A 17,443-nucleotide genomic window follows, 5' to 3' on the forward strand; every position below is an offset into this window, starting at 1 on the left:
ACTTGAGTCCAATCTAATAAGTATATAAATTTACTAGAGTAATCAAGTAAACTTGTGTTCTGGTAAAAGTACAATTACTGTGAGGAAACCAAGACTATATGTTTACACTTGTACTTGAGTAAACTGTCATCAAAGTAATCATACTCTAACTTAGTCAGGTTGGACTAGAGGCTCACGGTACGGTTTTTAGACTTTGAGTACCGGTAGTTTAAAAAGATAGGTTTAACAAGTGCAATTAATTGTACTTTTTCCAAGGTACAAGCAAAAGTAAGTAAGTAGGTGAACTTTTACTTCAAGTAAAAGTATCAACGAATCTACTCAAAAGTGCATTTTATTAGTAGCTTTACTTTTACTCGAGTAAAAGTGAAACTGAAAGTGCCTGAAAACGCAAATAAAAGGGCAATGACTGTGATTAAGTTACTTTTACTTGTAAGAGTACTTTTTCGTTTTAATGTGAAAGTTGTAAAGTACATTTTGCTTTCATTTTCTATGCTTCAGCTCTCCTGAAGCAAGCAACAAAGTTGCACCTGTTTCGCTTCGCTAGCCCCGCCCACTGCCTTATATGGCGCGCCAAGCCCTCTTCCACGTGCTCGCCTTTTAATTGGTGCGACGCTAGCGTCGTATGCAAATGAGAGCTGGGGTCCCCGCCCTCGCACCTGATCGAAGGACTATTTACTGCTCTTTTGCGCAACTCTCTGCACTGCACTCGCTGGCCTTCAACATGACTCTCCTGCGCTGGACTTGAGCAAGCAGGATTTCCGTCTTTTCACCCAAAAAATACCCGCCCTTTCAAACGTCTGGTTCCTACTTTTTTTTTTTTTTTTTTTTTTTTTACGAGTGGGAGGAAAAAAAAAAAGTTGTGTTCAAAATGCCGCGCTCCTTTCTAGTGAAGAAGCACATCAACTCCGCCAAGAAGCCCAACTACAGCGAGCTGGAGAGTCCAACAGGTGGGGCAAAGTTTTAGTGGGCAAAGTTTCTCAACGCGAGTTCGTGGCAAGCGTTTGCTGACTTGTCTTCTTCCGTTTCAGTGCTCATCATGCCGCACTTCTACAAGGGCCTCCCACTGCCCGTCATCCCCCAGCCGGAGTTCCTGAGTCCGGCTGCGTACAGCCCCATCACGGTGTGGACCACCAGCAGCCTTCCGCTCTCCCCGCTATCCGGATACCCTTCGTCGCTCTCCTCGTCGTCCTCGTCCAAGGACCACAGCGGCTCCGAAAGCCCGCGCAGCGACGAAGAGGAGCCCGGCCCGCCGCAGCCGGACGCGGACAAGTTCCAGTGCGTCCAGTGCGCCAAGTCCTACTCGACCTACTCGGGACTCGTCAAGCACAAGCAGCTGCACTGCGACGCGCTGCAGGCCCGCAAGTGCTTCACGTGTAAATACTGCGAGAAGGAGTACGTGAGCCTGGGAGCGCTCAAGATGCACATTAGGACTCACACGTTGCCTTGCGTGTGCAAAATCTGCGGCAAAGCCTTCTCCAGGCCTTGGCTGCTGCAGGGACACATCAGGACGCACACTGGTGAGTTGGCCTTGGGCACTCCCGCGGGCGAGAGAGAGAGAGAGAGAGAGAGAGAGAGAGGGAGAGAGAAAGAGAGGAGAGAGAGAGAGTCAGAGAGAGAAAAGGGTGAGAGAGAGAGAGAGAGAGAGAGATAGAGAGAGAGAGAGAAAGAGGGGAAAGAGAGAGAGTCAGAGACAGAAAAGGGTGAGAAAGAGAGAGAGAGAATTACTGCAGGGGGTCTGCTGTTCTGTTCGTATGATGAAGTCATGGGTGCTCAGCATACATGGTTGCAGCCAGACACAGTAAAAACAGTCGGGACAAAAATACCCCAAATTGGGTCAAAAAAGGAGTGACGAAACTTTTTGGAGTTATTAATTTATCCGCAAAAGTTGGGTCAAATGAATAAGAACCTGATAAAAATGAACAAAACAATATAAATAAATTGGTTGTTTTGCACATACTTCAAAATTGGGTTGTTTTGTACTGTGATGGGTCAAAAAATATGAAAAAAAAAATGTGACCCAGCTTTCATTTTTTTATACATATTGGGCTCATGTAGGTTATTTATTTGACCAAACGTTTTGGGTTAAATGAATGAAAATTTGGATGATCCTTTTTTGATCAACTTTGGGTCATTTTTGACCCAATTGTTTTAGAGTGCATATTTTCTTTTTGATAAGACTTGGTTTACATTCAGAATTACTCTTTTCTTTTTTTTTTCTTTTTTTTAAGTCTACACACCTGATTGAACCCAACTTTGGATTTAACCCAACTTTGAGTTGTTTAGTACAAAACATCCCAATTTTTGGGGTTCTGAACAAAACAACCCACAAAGTTGGGTCAAAGTGTAGCAGGTCGGTAACATTTTTGATCCAATTTTTTTTTTTTTTTTTAAGTTTTAAGGGTGTATAACTTAAGCAAAATAAATAAATAAAGCATTATTTTAAAACATGATTCTATTCTCCATTGATAGGTTTCCTAACAGGCGTACCCCAAGTGCAAGTGCCCAAGTGTCACATTTTAAAAAAAATGATATCATGTGAATCAAGTCAGAATTTTATAAGAAAAGAAGTCACGTCCTTGAGAAAAAAAAAAGTTAGTTAAAATAAATGGCGAGTGAACTCAATATTTCAAGGCAATAAACTTCAATAACATTTCAAATTGGGCAATTCAATTCAATGTTTTAAGTTTTGCTGTTGTGAATTTGTCTCCCCAATTTAAAGCCAAAAGTAAAAACAACTTGCTTGCTTTGTTGCGATAACCAACATTGTTGCCATCAATGTCAGTAATTTATATTTTAAAGTTTTTCCAAGTTAAATGACTGTTTTAGCCCCGAAAACACAAGTTGTGTTTTTCCAGTGAAGAAAGCAGATTTTCGAACACTCACTCAATACGACAACAAAATGCTCATCAAACCTCTCACTATTGCTGAGCAGTTTTACTTCAATTTGCTTTCACAACCAGATGGCGGACCACATAAAATGCCGCCAAGGCCCGTAAATGGCCCGCGAGCCTTACGTTGCCCACCCGCACGCTCTAAAAACACTTCATGTTCTCATTTGTGTGTGCGCGTGTGACAGTGTGTGTTAACCTTGCTTCCCGTTGTGTCACTTCCTGGCAGGCGAGAAGCCCTTCTCGTGTCCCCACTGCAAGCGGGCCTTCGCCGACCGCTCCAACCTCAGGGCTCACCTGCAGACCCACTCGGATGTGAAAAAGTACCAATGCAAGAACTGCTCCAAAACCTTCTCGCGGATGTCGCTGCTACACAAGCACGAGGAATCCGCCTGCTGCGTAGCACACTGAACACACGGGATACTCGCTTCCACTATCACAAGACTTTTTTTTTTTTTTTTTTTTACAATTTCTGTTTGTTTTGAATCAAATTTGCAAGCCAAGCCCGGGAGAGTCGTCAAGGAATGGGTTTTTTTTGCCTGGACAAGTGGTCCATTTTGATTTTTTTTTTCTTGACTTTTTTTTTTTGCAATCGCTTCCTGTTTCAAGCCTTACGCACTCGCCTACCTGTGCTATTCATGCACTTTTTGCATGTCTACAACATCTCCCGTGCCTTCAATTTGCTCGGACACATCAAGTATAAAAGGACACCATGGGAATAGCGAAGCCATTGTGACTTTATGGAACTTGACTTTTTTTTTTTTTGCACAGACATTACAAACAGATTGCCAGCACTCGCGTAGGGATCTTTTGCTCCCACCTGTTAAAAGTGCCCCCGTTTTTACTCAGCAATAATATGTTGTTGTTTTTTTGGCCTTTTATATATTTTTATACTATATTGAATGTAAGCGTGACTGCGATGATTGTATATTAAAACTGCAATGCAGGTTTGTTTTCATACTCTCGTGACACTTTGGGAAATAAAAGTCTCATGGCATTTTTTTTTCTCTTCTTTTTGTAGAAGTTGGCCACAATGCGTGTTTTTTAGGATATTTAATCCGAGTGCGTTTCGAAAGGAAAAGTTGGGATGTGAGTCAGCTCCCAAATTCAAGCCTGAACCCGTTTCCCGGGCCTAGCACGCATCAAACCGTGTTGAAATGTCACACATACGAGCTATATTGATCGGCATGCACTTGCTAGAGCCTTTGAGGGCCCGCCAGGCCTGACTGTGTGCACTGTTTCCACCTGACTGCATACAGCCAAACATGCAAAGTCGACACTCTTTTTTTTTTTTTTTTCCCCCATAGGAAATAATATGAGGTGAATTATTCAGTTCCGGGGTCAAACTGTCAACGTTGTAATAGCTAAGTCGACGGGCAGCGTTTAAATACTCCTGCCTGTCATACATGCGTTAAAACAAGTTAACCCCTGTAAAATAAGACTTAACTGAAGGAAAATACTCCTGATGCCTGACAGGCATGAAGGACGGCAGATGGATTCTGTTATCCAGTGCAGTTTTTTTTTGTTTTTTTTTTGGTAAAAATAAAAGTCGTTATCACAATTTTTCATCAATGCTACTGAGAGGCGACAAAGGGTCACACACTTCCTAACCAGATGTATGACAAAACTCAGAGCTATGTGACGGACCGCTCCGTCTATCCGCCCATGACGGATGCCCATTTTGCTGCCGGTTGACGAATGAGGGGAAACATTTTAGAATAGACGGACTAAGCATAGTCTTTCGTCTGCAGTGCGTCTTTAAAAGCCTAGCCCAACAACAAAATGTTTGAAGCAAACAAGAAAATAACCACATAGCCTACTGTATTTTTTCCAATGGAAGAAAGGGCTTCTTGCATAAAAATGACCATTCAAGGATGGCACAAAACGGCTGAACAAGAATTTTTTTTTTTTCACAATAATCAACTCACTCAAAATGTGTATTATAACGGTATTATTGAGGTACTACTTTTGTCCTGCCTATCCTTCCAAATCTGCAAAAAATTATAGGCCTACTCATATTGCAGTACAGGACAGTATAAGACCCGGCATAACTGTAACCAAGCCATGTCTGCTATCTAGTGGTGATTGGTGATATTACAATTTAAAAAGTACAGTTGACCCCTGCATACTTGCGGTCTGGCACATGCAAACTTGCAAATTTTGGAGTCTTTTTCCCCAATTTTTTTTCCCAATATTTTCTTATATTTAGTTTTTATTTTTGTGTTGTCCGGGAGTTTTATCACCATCCCTCCCCATTCTTTGTGGAAAACATATATTCAATTTTTATCAGTGGTTTTGAATATTTTTTTAGGTTTGTTTATGAAAACATACTTTTTGGGGGGTGGGGATTAATTCTGCCTAGGAATATTTAAAAAAAAATATATTTTTTGGGAAAAATCTCAATGTTACACAACTTAAGTCGTACTTGTACAAGAGGAGATTGTTCAAGAAGACAGATATAATCTTATGAAAGGAAAATTGGAATTTTCTGGAAAAGGTCAAATTTTTCACCTAATGTCAAAATCATGCACAAAAAGCACACCCCGCGACCCTTGTGAGGATAAGCGGTATCGATAATGGATGGATGGATGAATATTAAGTGGATAAAGTACCAACATCATGATAAAGTTCTTAATTTCATAAGAAAGGAGTTGGACTGTTTGAGAAAACGTCACCATCTTATGTGAAGACTGTCATACTTTTTAGAAGACTCCTTTTGCGAACCTCAACACAGTAAGTTTAAGAATGAAGTCAAATCTTTTGCGAACAGTTATAATCTTGTGCAAATAAAGCTGTTATTTTTATTTCTTAAGAACATTGTCATAATTTAACTAGAAAAAGGTATGTGCAACAAAGTGCTAATTTTATGAAGTGTTGATTTTGTCAGAAATTCACACCAATAAAGTTGTAAACTTTTGCTAATGGCCATTGAAAATGGCATTTTTCAAGAAAAAAACCCAAATCCTACTGCCTTGAGAACAGAATGCTCATTTGAAAAGAAACCCCAAAGCAAAAGCATTGTTTCCGCTTCACTGCTGCTCTCATGAAGCCATCAAACAAGTTGGGAGCTGAAATCACTGCGGGGGGGGGGGGACGGCCAAGTGCAGCTATTTGGATTTCTTTGCGGCAATGCCTTTGACAACCTGCTGGAAATTCTCAAATGTTTGCAACAAGTATTAAGTGGACGTCCTCGGGCGTCGTTGGCATATGCTAATCGCCGCGTTGCAGCACACGAAGAGCGCCGGGAGAGCTTCAAAGGATGCCAACAAACACATTGAATGTGTGTTTGTGTGTGTGTGTGTGTGTGGTTATTTGTGCTGGGAAAACTACTGACCTGAGACATGCGATATGACATGTTGACACCTTTGAGTCAGTGCAAAGCTCTCCCAGGTGCTCGTCGGCCTCGGACAGGTGGCTCAACGCTCCTGTAGGAAGTAAGTGTTTTTCTCGTAGTCATCATTCGCCTGGTAGAAAAAGAAGAGCGGCACCAGGGGGCCACTTCAATTTTTTTTTTTTTTTTTACAGCCATTTCGCCCTCAAAGTCTCTTTGCCAGTCTGATGTCTTTGAAGAGGTGCAACTTCAACAAGGAGGTGTCGCGTAGGGCGTGTGGACAAAATAGGACTCCATTGGAACTTACTGTGATATTCTGTAAATCTATTAAAACACCTTTTAAAACTCATGGCAAATATATTTGACGGCAAACAACAAATTGCATGAATAAAAAGTAGAACAAATACTGTACATGCAATGTCTGTGTTAGATCCATGCACGTGCCTTTTAGAGGCGGGGCCTGGGAGGGTGGGGTGCGACATTGGTGAGTCTGCGCTAAACTGCGATGCAGCAGGGGCTTGTTCTGCCATCAGATTCAATAAAGTCATCTTAACTATGTTCAAAAAGATTGGGTTTTTTTTCATTTATTTTCGTTCGACAGATAGGTCAGGAATTAGTAAAAATAAAGTCAGAATATTAAGAAAATAAAGTCACAATTTGGGGAAAAGAATATTGTAAATTTTGTATAGAACAAAAGTCTGAATTTTACAATAAAGCCAAATAGGGGTCTTTTCTCATTTTTCTTTTTAATGAAAAAAGTAACGAATATTTTAGAGGCAAAAGCTGAGAAAAAAAATCATCCATTTCTTGTTTTTAAGCAAGTCATTCATTTTATTACGTTGTAATTTTTCAATAAAAGTTTTTATTTTTGTACAAAGAAAAGAACCTCAATCTTAGGAGGATAAAATTTGAATTTTCAATTTAAAAAAACTTTCATCTTCCAAGAGTAAAGTTGGAGTTTTATGAGAAAGGTATCATTTAAAAAAAAAAAAATAGTCATCATCATGTTGTTAAAAAAAATTGTGACACTTTCTAGAGTTAAGTAGCATGAAAAAATGGGTGAAAAAATGCACAGTTTTTTTTCAAGAAAAATAAGTAAATAAGAATAAAGTTGGGATTTTACGACAAGCCTCCGAGAATAATCTTTTTTTTCTTTGGAAAAGGTAATAATTTTATAAAAATCTTACGACTACGTTTTTGTCTTTTCTGTATGACCTGAACATTTCTTCATAAGATACACCAAAAATAATTTTTTTCCTCACAAATTTTCCACACTTTTTCATTTTTAATTCATCAATACTGTGTCCTAAATTCCCAAGCCTGACTTTAGATTTCCCAACACCATTTTTTTTTTCCTGCATTGAGGCAACACAAATTCCATCAAGTCTCGGGTTTGGCTGAAAAATAAGTGTAATAAAAATTTTGAAAAAAATATAAAAACAAGAGACATCGCCAACCAATGGATTCATTCTTAGTGCTGTGGCTCAAGGGCAAACAAAATGTAAAAGCCTCTGCCGGTTGATTTCTAACAGCCGCTAAAGGATGAATACACAATCATCCCTTTCATGTCTTACATTCCGTCACATGTGGAGCAAAGTAACTGTCCTCACATGGCACATAGAAGTGGCTGGAGGGGCCGGGGGGTCAAGAAGGGCCATCAGAGAGGCAAAGCCCCCGCTGGCTGAACGATGAATCAGCAAGTGTGACTCCTTCGCAACCGTCAAGTGGAACAAATACAATTAAGGCTGTCGTCAGAGGTGTGATTGTCCCCGGCAGCCCCCGACAACCTTCTCGTTCCAAGCAGACACATCAAATAGGACACGAGTGTCTATTGGTCTTTTCAAATAAGTGCCTGGAGGAATGTAGCTTGCTAGCGACGACCCGATTTCATTTGTAGTCTCACAATAAATGGCACGTATTTACAGGGAACCCCGTTTACGGGGGTTCCATGTAAAGTCTGACTTTTTCAAGACCCACAGGATATTGTGGTCAGTGATTATACAGTATAGGTATCCGAACTACCAAATAAAAGAATAGACTCTCTCCTTTCACCAGGGGAAAACAAATAAATGGATTCTGCCTTTTTTCATTCTTTTTATAAGCAGCAGTATTGAGCAAAGACAGGTTTAACAAAATGCAACCGTTTCTCCCAGTGGACTCGCAAACTGGGCTGATGTCATATCTTCAATGGTGCATCGCTGCCACCTACTGGTGGTTGTGTGTCACTTAAGTTGTCTCCAAGCTTGAAATTTACAGCGCGCATCAAAGCCCGCCCTCCCCTTTGAAAAACGTAATTGACAAGTATACTCGTCAATGGCAGTGAATGTTCATCGGTTGCACATGATTCAAATGTGCTAAACGGATGTCATTTGGAAAATATTCAAACAATACACTTTAGTACATTTTAACAATGTGGAACCGATTAGCATGTTTTAATCCTTTATGCCTTTTTGTCTCAAAAGGACACGACTCAAGTACATTCACTCCCATGACTACAGTCTTGTAGTGCATTTTTATTCCTTTGATTGGGACTGGAACCTAATCACCTTCATAAATTACAATAAAAAATCACAATTTGACTTCAGTTCCCCTAATTTTTCCTTGTTAATTTGTTCAAGTTAAATCAATAAGGTGCCTGAAGGATGTGCTCAAAAAAACAGAATAATCTTTCTGAACCTTCGATGATGTGGCAAAAGCTATTGTTTGAGAAGGCAAGATACGGTGATGACCAACGATTATGTTGAGTGGATCAGATGAGACTGATGAATGTGCTGTCCTAATCAATAACAGCTCAGCTCCTGTTGCTCTCTCACTGAGCAGAGGTCACCAATCAAAGTGTTGTGTTATTGATCAGATTCTCTCGATTGGGTTTCCACGTGACCGCCTGCAGTAAAACACCGCCAGCAAACATAGCATAATGTATGATTTTTTTTATTTATTTTTTTTTAAACTGAGCACATTTTCTGTTTTGTAATGGACCCGAGAGTTGCTTTTGACGTATCCAATTTAAGGTTGAAAGCAAGGTAAGAAATTCCTCAGGGCAAAGTTCTAGGTCCACCTATTTTTTCTTACCTCGGGCCATTTCTATTGGAAACGCCATATTATTTAATTTGCTTCATTCGAATGGATCCGCAGTTGGGAAAAAAAAAATAATTCAAAGCCTCAAGCCAAGTCTTGACCTCTTGAGATGGCGAATGCACGGTTAGAGTTGATTAAAATGCGAGCTGGCGGTTGAGTAGCAACAAGTGAAAAATCACAACTGATTCTCAGACACTTTTGGGTGCAAAGGAAATATTCCATGAATGAATAATTGTCAGACAGTTTACGCTTGTGGCTTTGGTGGAGTTTTTTTTCCCCGGAAAATGCTAAACGCAATTTCTCAAAGCTTCACTGATAACACATTTCATTTATGTTGCATTTTCCAAAATATGTATTACCGGTACATTTATTGTACAAGCATATAATCTGCTTTAATACCCATTTTTTCCCTACTAATTACTATGGGAATAAATCAACCCTACTGAAACACGAATCAAACATTGTAGGAAATAGAATATAAATACATGGATGAGACTAAATTAGACATCTGAGAAATACAAACTTAAAACAAGTCTTCTTCTAGATTAAGAAATTCATAATGAAGAAAAAAAAATACACATTTTTAAAAAGAAAAAAAATATAGACATCCACACCACCGTGTCCACATCATGCCTATTTTGCTAGGTAACCTTTTGCCTGAAATTTCATCAGAATGCCGTGTTTCAACTAGTGGGCCTGCTGGGAACATATTCTTGAAAAAAAAAATGTTTGGGTTGACTTCCACTTTAAGCGCAAGAAGTCATTTTGTGCATTTTTTTTCCCCAAAAAATCAACTCACTTATAATTGCAATATTGATTCATACACTGTTTGTCCTGCATGGCATTCCAAATCCACCCCAAGAAGTGCCAGTTGCCAGTTTTGTCATCTCTGAAAGTGAAGTGTTGTTATCACTATTATTATGCGTGCGTTTACAAGTCGCGCGGCGAAACAACAAATGATTATTTCATGTTGCATTGTTATTTTCAGCACCGGCGAAGGGAGAATGCAATATTAAAAGCTGCTTTTCCTTTTTGTCACTTGATGTTTTGACAGATGCTGCGAGTTGTGTGCGAATTGAGCCCTCTGGAGCATCGCAGCGCCAACAGGCTGCCAGCTTGTCACTAGTTGCTAATCATGATGAATTTTAGGCGGCGCTGGCATTGTTTAGTTAGGCGACGGTGCAGTAAGAGCGCAGGGATGGGGGTACGGGGGTGTTGTGGGAAATTCAGCGGATTAACAAGCTTCGGAGCATTTGGATAATAAGTCGAGCTGGACAAACGTTGATTTTAAATTACGACATGGGGGTTTGTTTGTCCGCGGGGATCCGCGTCCCAGCTTGAGGCCTCTAGGTTGGGGATGAGTCAAAGCATACCAGCTCTGATTTCACTAGCTGACTCCTCATTCCACTCTGTGAGGCAAATTGACATCCGGGAATTTTAAAACCAAACCTGTAGAGAACTTTAAACGCCTCATCACTGAGATGAGATTTGCTTTGTAATCGTAGCGAAGCGCCCCCCCAGTCGTTTAGCTGAATTAATAGGCCCCTCGCTTGTGTTTACCTGCCTGCATCCTAATGTGTTTACTCGGGGGGGGAGAGGGAAATAATGTGGCGTTTTTCTTATGATGATGCAGAGGCGAAACCAGGGAAATCTTCATTTTCTTCCACACCACACATCTGCACTTATTAAGAACTAAACAACCTGGCTATTATGTTTTGATTGCTTATCATTTCCACGCATTTAAGGTAGCCCTCATTTTATTTTCATAAGAAGCCATTTCAGTTTTTATAAAGCCCTCCATAGGGCCATACTAAGAATCAGACCATTTATTATGATATATTAAGAGTATCGGCGGGTTAAATGCACCTATGAGCTTTTATTTGTTAGGACAAATGGCCTGTAGGAGTTCAAACGATTCGTCGACTGTAGCTAACGACTACACTTAAAGCGGAAGTTAACACAAACATATTTTTTTCAAGAATATGTTCCCAGCAGGCCCACTAGTTGAAACACGGCATTCTGATTAATTTTGCGTTTGTGGAATAGAAGTTAAGCAGCAAAATGCACTCGTTTTTAGCCATCTCAGGGGGTGGCCATTTTGTCTTCTGTCGACTGAAAATGACATCACAACTGCTTACAACGACCAAGCACGGCTGAGCTGTTTTCAGAATCTGAGCCATGATTGGTCGTTGTGAGCAGTTGTGATGTCATTTTCAGTCGACACAAGACAAAATGGCCGGACCCGGAGATGGCTAAAAACGAGTGGATTAACACTTATTCCACAAACGCAATATTTATCAGAATGCCTTGTTTCAACTAGTGGGCTTGCATAGAACATATTCTTGAAAAAAAAAAAGGTTTGGGTTGACTTCCGCTTTAACTACTTCACATCAACGTTTACTGCTTGAAATCGGCTAATCAAGTTTTTGGCATAACATCTTCCAATCGGCCAACTTACAGAAGACTGGACAAGCCCGTCAGCTGTGGTCTCAGTCAAATATCCGGCTAACAAGGCGACACAGTCTTCATATATCTGCAGGGGTCCATGAGTACAAAAATGAGCGGTTTGTGGAAGAGCATAGAAGTTAGCTTTGCTAGCTTCTGCTGTTCCAAACGCCACTAGTCTTGAAAATATTCAGACCAGGAGCAGCCACAAGACTGGCGGGGAGGAACAACGACATGCTAACTAGGAATGTTAGCATCATACAAGTTATGTGATGCAAACGTGTCACTTTACATCACTGACATGTGTCCACTGTGTGACATTGCCTAGCTTAATGGCTAAATAGTGAAACTGAACACTTCAGCGGCTTAAGAAAAGCCCTCGCTGCACTTTGGTATGACATAGGCCGTCGAAACCGTACTAGACGCAATCCCGCCGCACTTTAATATAGTCACCTCCTTGGAATTTTCTTGTTCTCCTTCTAAGGATGTGCTACCCACACTCTGGGAATTCACTGTGAAATCTCTATGAAACAACGGAAAGGCCACCTCAGCAGATAGTTTGGGTTTCTCCGCCCTCCTGTCTGCTGCTGCTTATCTGATCATCAGTGAAGGGAAAAGGTGAGCATGGAGCGCAAACAAAAGGTGCTGGAATAAACTAGCTGGCGGCCACATTATTCAGACCGAGGCTATTGTGCTCGGCCGACAAGCCTGAACAGGAGAAGCTTCCCCGCTGACGGCCTTTTGCTCCTCCAGGGGGGGGACGTTTTTTTGTACGCGATCCTAATCTGGACTGCAGAAATGACAACTTGATATTGCAATTTCTTGCATCTTAAAGTAGACGCTATGCTATTTTTATTCTATTTATATTTTTGCAATTGTTCTCTCGGTTATAAAAGTGGTATTGTAAAACAGACACAAATAATTAATATCTTTATTGTTGCAAGCGGTAAGGGAAACAAAAACAAGTTATTTTATTCATTATATATATTTTTTAATTATTTGGCCGATTTCATTGGCTGTCGGAATTTTATTCGACCAAATATTGGAATTGGCATCAGCCTCAAAAAAAGCCACGTTGGTCAGGGGCTAGCTTTCTTATTGCTTGTAGAATATCACACTACACAATACATCAATGCCAAGTACACAAATTGCTTTGCTTCATGTTTGCATTGAGATGAGGTTTCTATTTTTGGAAGTCCACCCTCGCCAGACGACTGCAGATTTGCGTAGATTGACATTTTGCAATTAAGCATGTCGTAAACGCCACCCCCCCACACCCCGCGACCACCACCACCAACCCACTTCCACCGTGACAAGCAGATTGTTTGCTTTTCCGAGCTAGTAGTCTCAGTTGCCATAAATATCCTGGCGCATTCCTCCGCCTTCACCTTTGAGCGCTGTGGTGGCAGAGATACTCTGGCCGGCGCGCATCCATGCTTTCATGATCACAGGGCAGCTGCCGGTGCACATCCAGCTGCTTAGTGCCCCGCAAGAGAAGCAACGGAGGCTGATAACGGCACGCTGACGGATGATGAGAGAGAAGGTTACGGCTTTAAAGGCAGAGCACGGAGTGGGAGATAACGCTAATGATGCTGAGATTAGCACTCATTTACTGTGGAAAACAGGTCTGGCCCGAGATGAGCAGTGATAATGTCGGTATGAGGCATTGACATTTTTATTTGAGGCAAACAAATGGTGCTTATAATACTGTAGCAACAACATGCTGGATTGATGGAACTGGAATGACTAGTCCACATTTCATGAATACTATTTTCTATGCACTTTCCACAGTCTAATTTCTCATTACCTCTCACCCAGAAAGGCTCTGAAGTCTGCAGACTCGCGCCAAAGAGTGGAGCCCAGAGTTCAAAGCAAACATAGCGAAGCAGCATTTAGGCGTTATGCTGCGAACAAATGGAACGAGCAGCCAACAGAAGTGGAGTCAAATGTGAATGTTTTTAAATCCGGGTTAAAAAACGATGCTTTATTTCCATATTCTTATGATCGAGCCCTTTCAAAGTATTTTTAAAATCAATTATTTAGAAATATTTTTCTTGCACTGCAAGTTATTTCAGTAAGCTGTCTTTTACATCTGTATTTTGTTTTGAAATGCTGTACTTTAATCAGGTAAAGCACATTGAGCTACCTTGTGTGTGAAATGCGCTGAATAAATAAAGCCGCCTTATCTTCTTTCATGTTCAGGGGTGAGGGTTATGCTTAATGGCACTCCACCCTTTTTTCCAACTGGGGACCACGGCCTAAGATTTGGAGGTTTCCGATTCCCACCCCGACCGCTTTCCACCTGCCTGCGAGCCGAGGATGGAGCCAACAGAACCACGTCATCTACGAAATCAGGTTTTTTCAGGCACAAACCAGCACAAAGGAAGCATAAACCAAACAGAGTCTTTCACCCAAATTTTGAGTGGGGCGGACGGCCGACTTCACACAGCTGAACACAATCGGTGACAAAGGGCAGCCTTGGCGCAGTCCAACCCTCAATGGAAACAAATGTGACTTACTGGCAGAAATGTGGCTCCAACTGACACCGGTCGACCAGAAACTAACAGCCCACACTGAAAAAAAATGCTGTGCATCATTTACTCAATTCTATTTTGGCATTTTGTTTGGATTACATATGGTTTTCCTCGTTAGGTTTTGTTCCCACCTATTCTTGTCATCCTGGTCCCTTGTGTTAACCAATCAGCCCCCTCCAACCATTTGTCTCTTGTCCGGGTGTTCCTTGTTAACTTGTCAGCTAGCATGTATTTAGTTTCTTGGTTTCTACCAGTCTTTGTCGGATCGTTGTTGCTGTCATGTTGTTTTGTTTCTCAGGGTGTTGTATTTTGGTTCTCTAGTGTTTCTTTGCAACTTTGAGTTTTGGATTTTAAGACTTTTTTGTTTTGTTGAAGTCAACGCAAACATTTTTTTTTCAAGAATATGTTCCCAGCAGGCCCACTAGTTGAAACAGGGCATTCTTATAAATATTGCGTTTGTGGAATAAGTGTTAATCCACTCGTTTTTAGCCATCTCCGGGGGCGGCCATTTTGTTTTCTGTTGACTGAAAATGACATCACAACTGCTCACAACGACCAATCGCGGCTCAGGTTCTGAAAACAGGTCAGCCGCGATTGGTTGTTGTGAGCAGTTGTGATGTCATTTTCAGTCGACAGAAGACAAAATGGCCGCCCCCAGAGATGGCTAAAAACGAGTGCATTTTGCTGCCTAATTTATATTCCACAAACGCAAAATTAATCAGAATGCCCTGTTTCAACTTGTGGGCCTTCTGGGAACATATCCTCGAAAATATGTTTGGGTTGACTTCCATTTTGATAAATATTTTCTCCAGTACGCCCTGATTCTCTTGCCTCCCTGCATTTGGGTTCATCAAACATGCAACCATGACACATACACTGAAAAAAAAAATGGTGTGTTGAATTTTTGGGAAATTTCATTTTGTCAAGTGGCTACACAAAAAAAATTCATTTGGATCCAGGTACATTTTTCAAGTAGATGTATAGTCTACTTGAAAAATGTAGACGTAGAGGCTACTAAAAAATATCTGGATCCAGAGGATTTTATTTTGTGCGAAATACAATTGAGTAAACTCACACAAAAACTTTTTTCAGTGAACTGGGGGTCTGGCATACTCCATAATCCTAATTTAAACAAATGACAGTTTAACAAAGGTACAAATGAAAACGGATTGTGTCTTGCGGAAAAAAAAACGGTGCCAAGTGTTTAATGGGGTGCATCACTGCACACTCCTTCCCCTTCAATGCAGAGTCAGCACTAGTATGAGGCATGCCACCAAGCACAAGAATGTCTATGACGTGAGCTCCTATGATGGCAAAGGAACTTCAGTTGCCACACAGAGCCGGAATGTTCCACTGGGATGACAGAAGGTGTGTCCGATCACACACCAAAGACCCAACACACACACACACCATCAGCAAACTGGAGCAAATGGCGAGGTGCTGCCTCAAGTGAAGGCCCAGCAGGTGCTGTGCTGTCAAAAGCCACTTGGCACCTCGCCTCTCTCACACCACACCGCCACTATCGCCCGCCCCCGCCCCGCAAGAGGGACTCCCCCGAGGGTCTGTTTTGTTATCAGCATGCGTTGACTTTGAAGTGAACCGGAGGGGGGGGGGGGCCCACAATCTGGACTGTGTTTACTTGTGGAGCGTGTCAGCATGAGGTCATTTTTTTTTTTTTTTTTTTTTTGCATGACACAACATGGTCGTTGAGGGCTGGAGAAGAGTGCATCAGTGTCTGGAGAGCCTCTTACTCACGAGGATGCCGTGGAGACACGCTCGTATGGGGCGCTACATTTACCCAAAAAAGGAAATGGCGATAAATGTCAGCCAGACATTCAAAAAGAAAAAAAAGAAAAAAGAAAAAGGGATTTAATTGAAGAAAAAAATAAATATATAATGCCATTCACATTTCGATTTTAGGCTCAGATGAAAAACGAGACTTAGTGAAGACAGTTTGTTTGCCCGCCGCAGTCAGTCTGAACTACGATCCATCAAATGATCCATCTGTCAAGCGTTTGAAGGGCTATTTTAATCACTTCATCAACACTGACGTTTTTACAAACTGGATCCGACTGCAGCAAAACATGTCATGTCAGACGAAATGTATGAAGGCGAGTACAATAACTCGTCCAGCATATTTGTCTTTGACATAATATGACTAATCGATCAATTGACGGATCGTGGTCCCGGTCCAGACGAATCGGGGCAGCTAACAAACTAATGTACCTTTAATAATGTACGGTAGTTCGAAAAGTTCCTCTTGAATATTAAAATCATGGATTTCTGATCAGAGCCTAACTTCAATTATGAAAAAGCTGTCATTTTTTTCTTGATTGATTAAAAAACTATTTTTCACTTGCCAATTGAAAATGGGGTGGGGTTGAATGATATACATTTGTTCCTAATAATATGATTTTGTTTCATAGCCTAATTCATATTTTTCACAGTATGTGTAAAAACTCGTTTTTCAGAATTCACTGGCAATAGGAAGGCATTTTGTGTTGGAATAAGTTGGAACGCAGTCAAACAAAAGCAGCGGGGTATTTTCAAGCAATCTAATCCGAGCGGTATTATTTGCCATTAAATTGCCAACATTTTAACAACTTGCAAAGTTTTTATGGAGTAAGCCAAAGTTTGTTTATGCCATCTAAAATTCAGCCAAGCGGTTATTTATTTCTTTTTTTTTTTGGAAAGTGAAGGCGGTTTATGAGTCAGAGCCCCACAAACTGCGTCTTTAATGTCCATTTTGCTCTTTGAGCCGCGTGAAGTAACGACAACTCGGAGCAGTGTTTATTCACTTTAGAGAAGGGGAAAGTATGCTTCCTCGCTCTGTGGCCACGACTTAAAATGAGGAGATCACTAGCACTCTCATATCTGGCACATCGCATACCATGCTGCAGACACCACTTTGCTTAGATCAGCAGAAAAAAAAAAAAAAAAAGAGAAAAAGAACTGGCAGTAAGAGGAAGCTGCTAGCCGCACTCCGTCCAAAGCTGAATAATCCCCCAAGCAGCAGCAGTAACTCCAAAGCTCCCTAATTAGAACGGAAAAAAGGCCCCAACAAGAAGTTGTGGTTATTCAACGGCGCTTGTGTTTGACATGTACCGCGTTCTCTTCGGACTCTTTGCGAGCCAGCAAATGTCGATTGCTAAAATCAAAACGGGGGC

At 41.1% G+C, this 17,443-nt stretch overlaps 1 protein-coding gene and 1 long non-coding RNA gene across 2 annotated transcripts in view; one reads left to right on the forward strand and one right to left on the reverse strand.

Annotated features, from left to right (window-relative positions):
- Positions 1-612: 612 nt before the first annotated feature.
- On the forward strand, positions 613-3,885 carry snai2 (snail family zinc finger 2). Its single transcript, XM_086043935.1, has 3 exons — positions 613-947; positions 1,029-1,517; positions 3,118-3,885. The coding sequence occupies exons 1-3, from the start codon at positions 869-871 to the stop codon at positions 3,297-3,299; spliced, it is 750 nt and encodes a 249-aa protein (XP_085900061.1). The 5' UTR covers positions 613-868; the 3' UTR covers positions 3,300-3,885.
- The window catches only part of LOC147141121 (uncharacterized), a 32,429-nt gene continuing 17,235 nt past the window's right edge, over positions 2,250-17,443 (reverse strand). Inside the window, exons 6-7 of the long non-coding RNA XR_015088490.1 lie at positions 6,223-6,352; positions 2,250-3,185 (exon numbers count right to left, since the gene is read on the reverse strand). This is a non-coding gene — a long non-coding RNA (uncharacterized LOC147141121). The remainder of the gene's footprint in view (positions 3,186-6,222; positions 6,353-17,443) is intronic.

The sequence above is a fragment of the Filicampus tigris genome, chromosome 10 (assembly GCF_054856515.1).
Source record: "Filicampus tigris isolate MCC_2025a chromosome 10, RoL_Ftig_1.0, whole genome shotgun sequence".
NCBI classification, from domain to species: Eukaryota; Metazoa; Chordata; class Actinopteri; order Syngnathiformes; family Syngnathidae; genus Filicampus; species Filicampus tigris.

Bases quoted from the DNA above. Each gene is read 5' to 3' on its own strand.
- snai2 (XM_086043935.1), top strand. From the start codon at position 869: ATGCCGCGCTCCTTTCTAGTGAAGAAGCACATCAACTCCGCCAAGAAG. The intron at 948-1,028 runs GTGGGGCAAAGT...CTTCCGTTTCAG, and splicing joins CGAGCTGGAGAGTCCAACAG to TGCTCATCATGCCGCACTTC. The intron at 1,518-3,117 runs GTGAGTTGGCCT...ACTTCCTGGCAG, and splicing joins ACACATCAGGACGCACACTG to GCGAGAAGCCCTTCTCGTGT.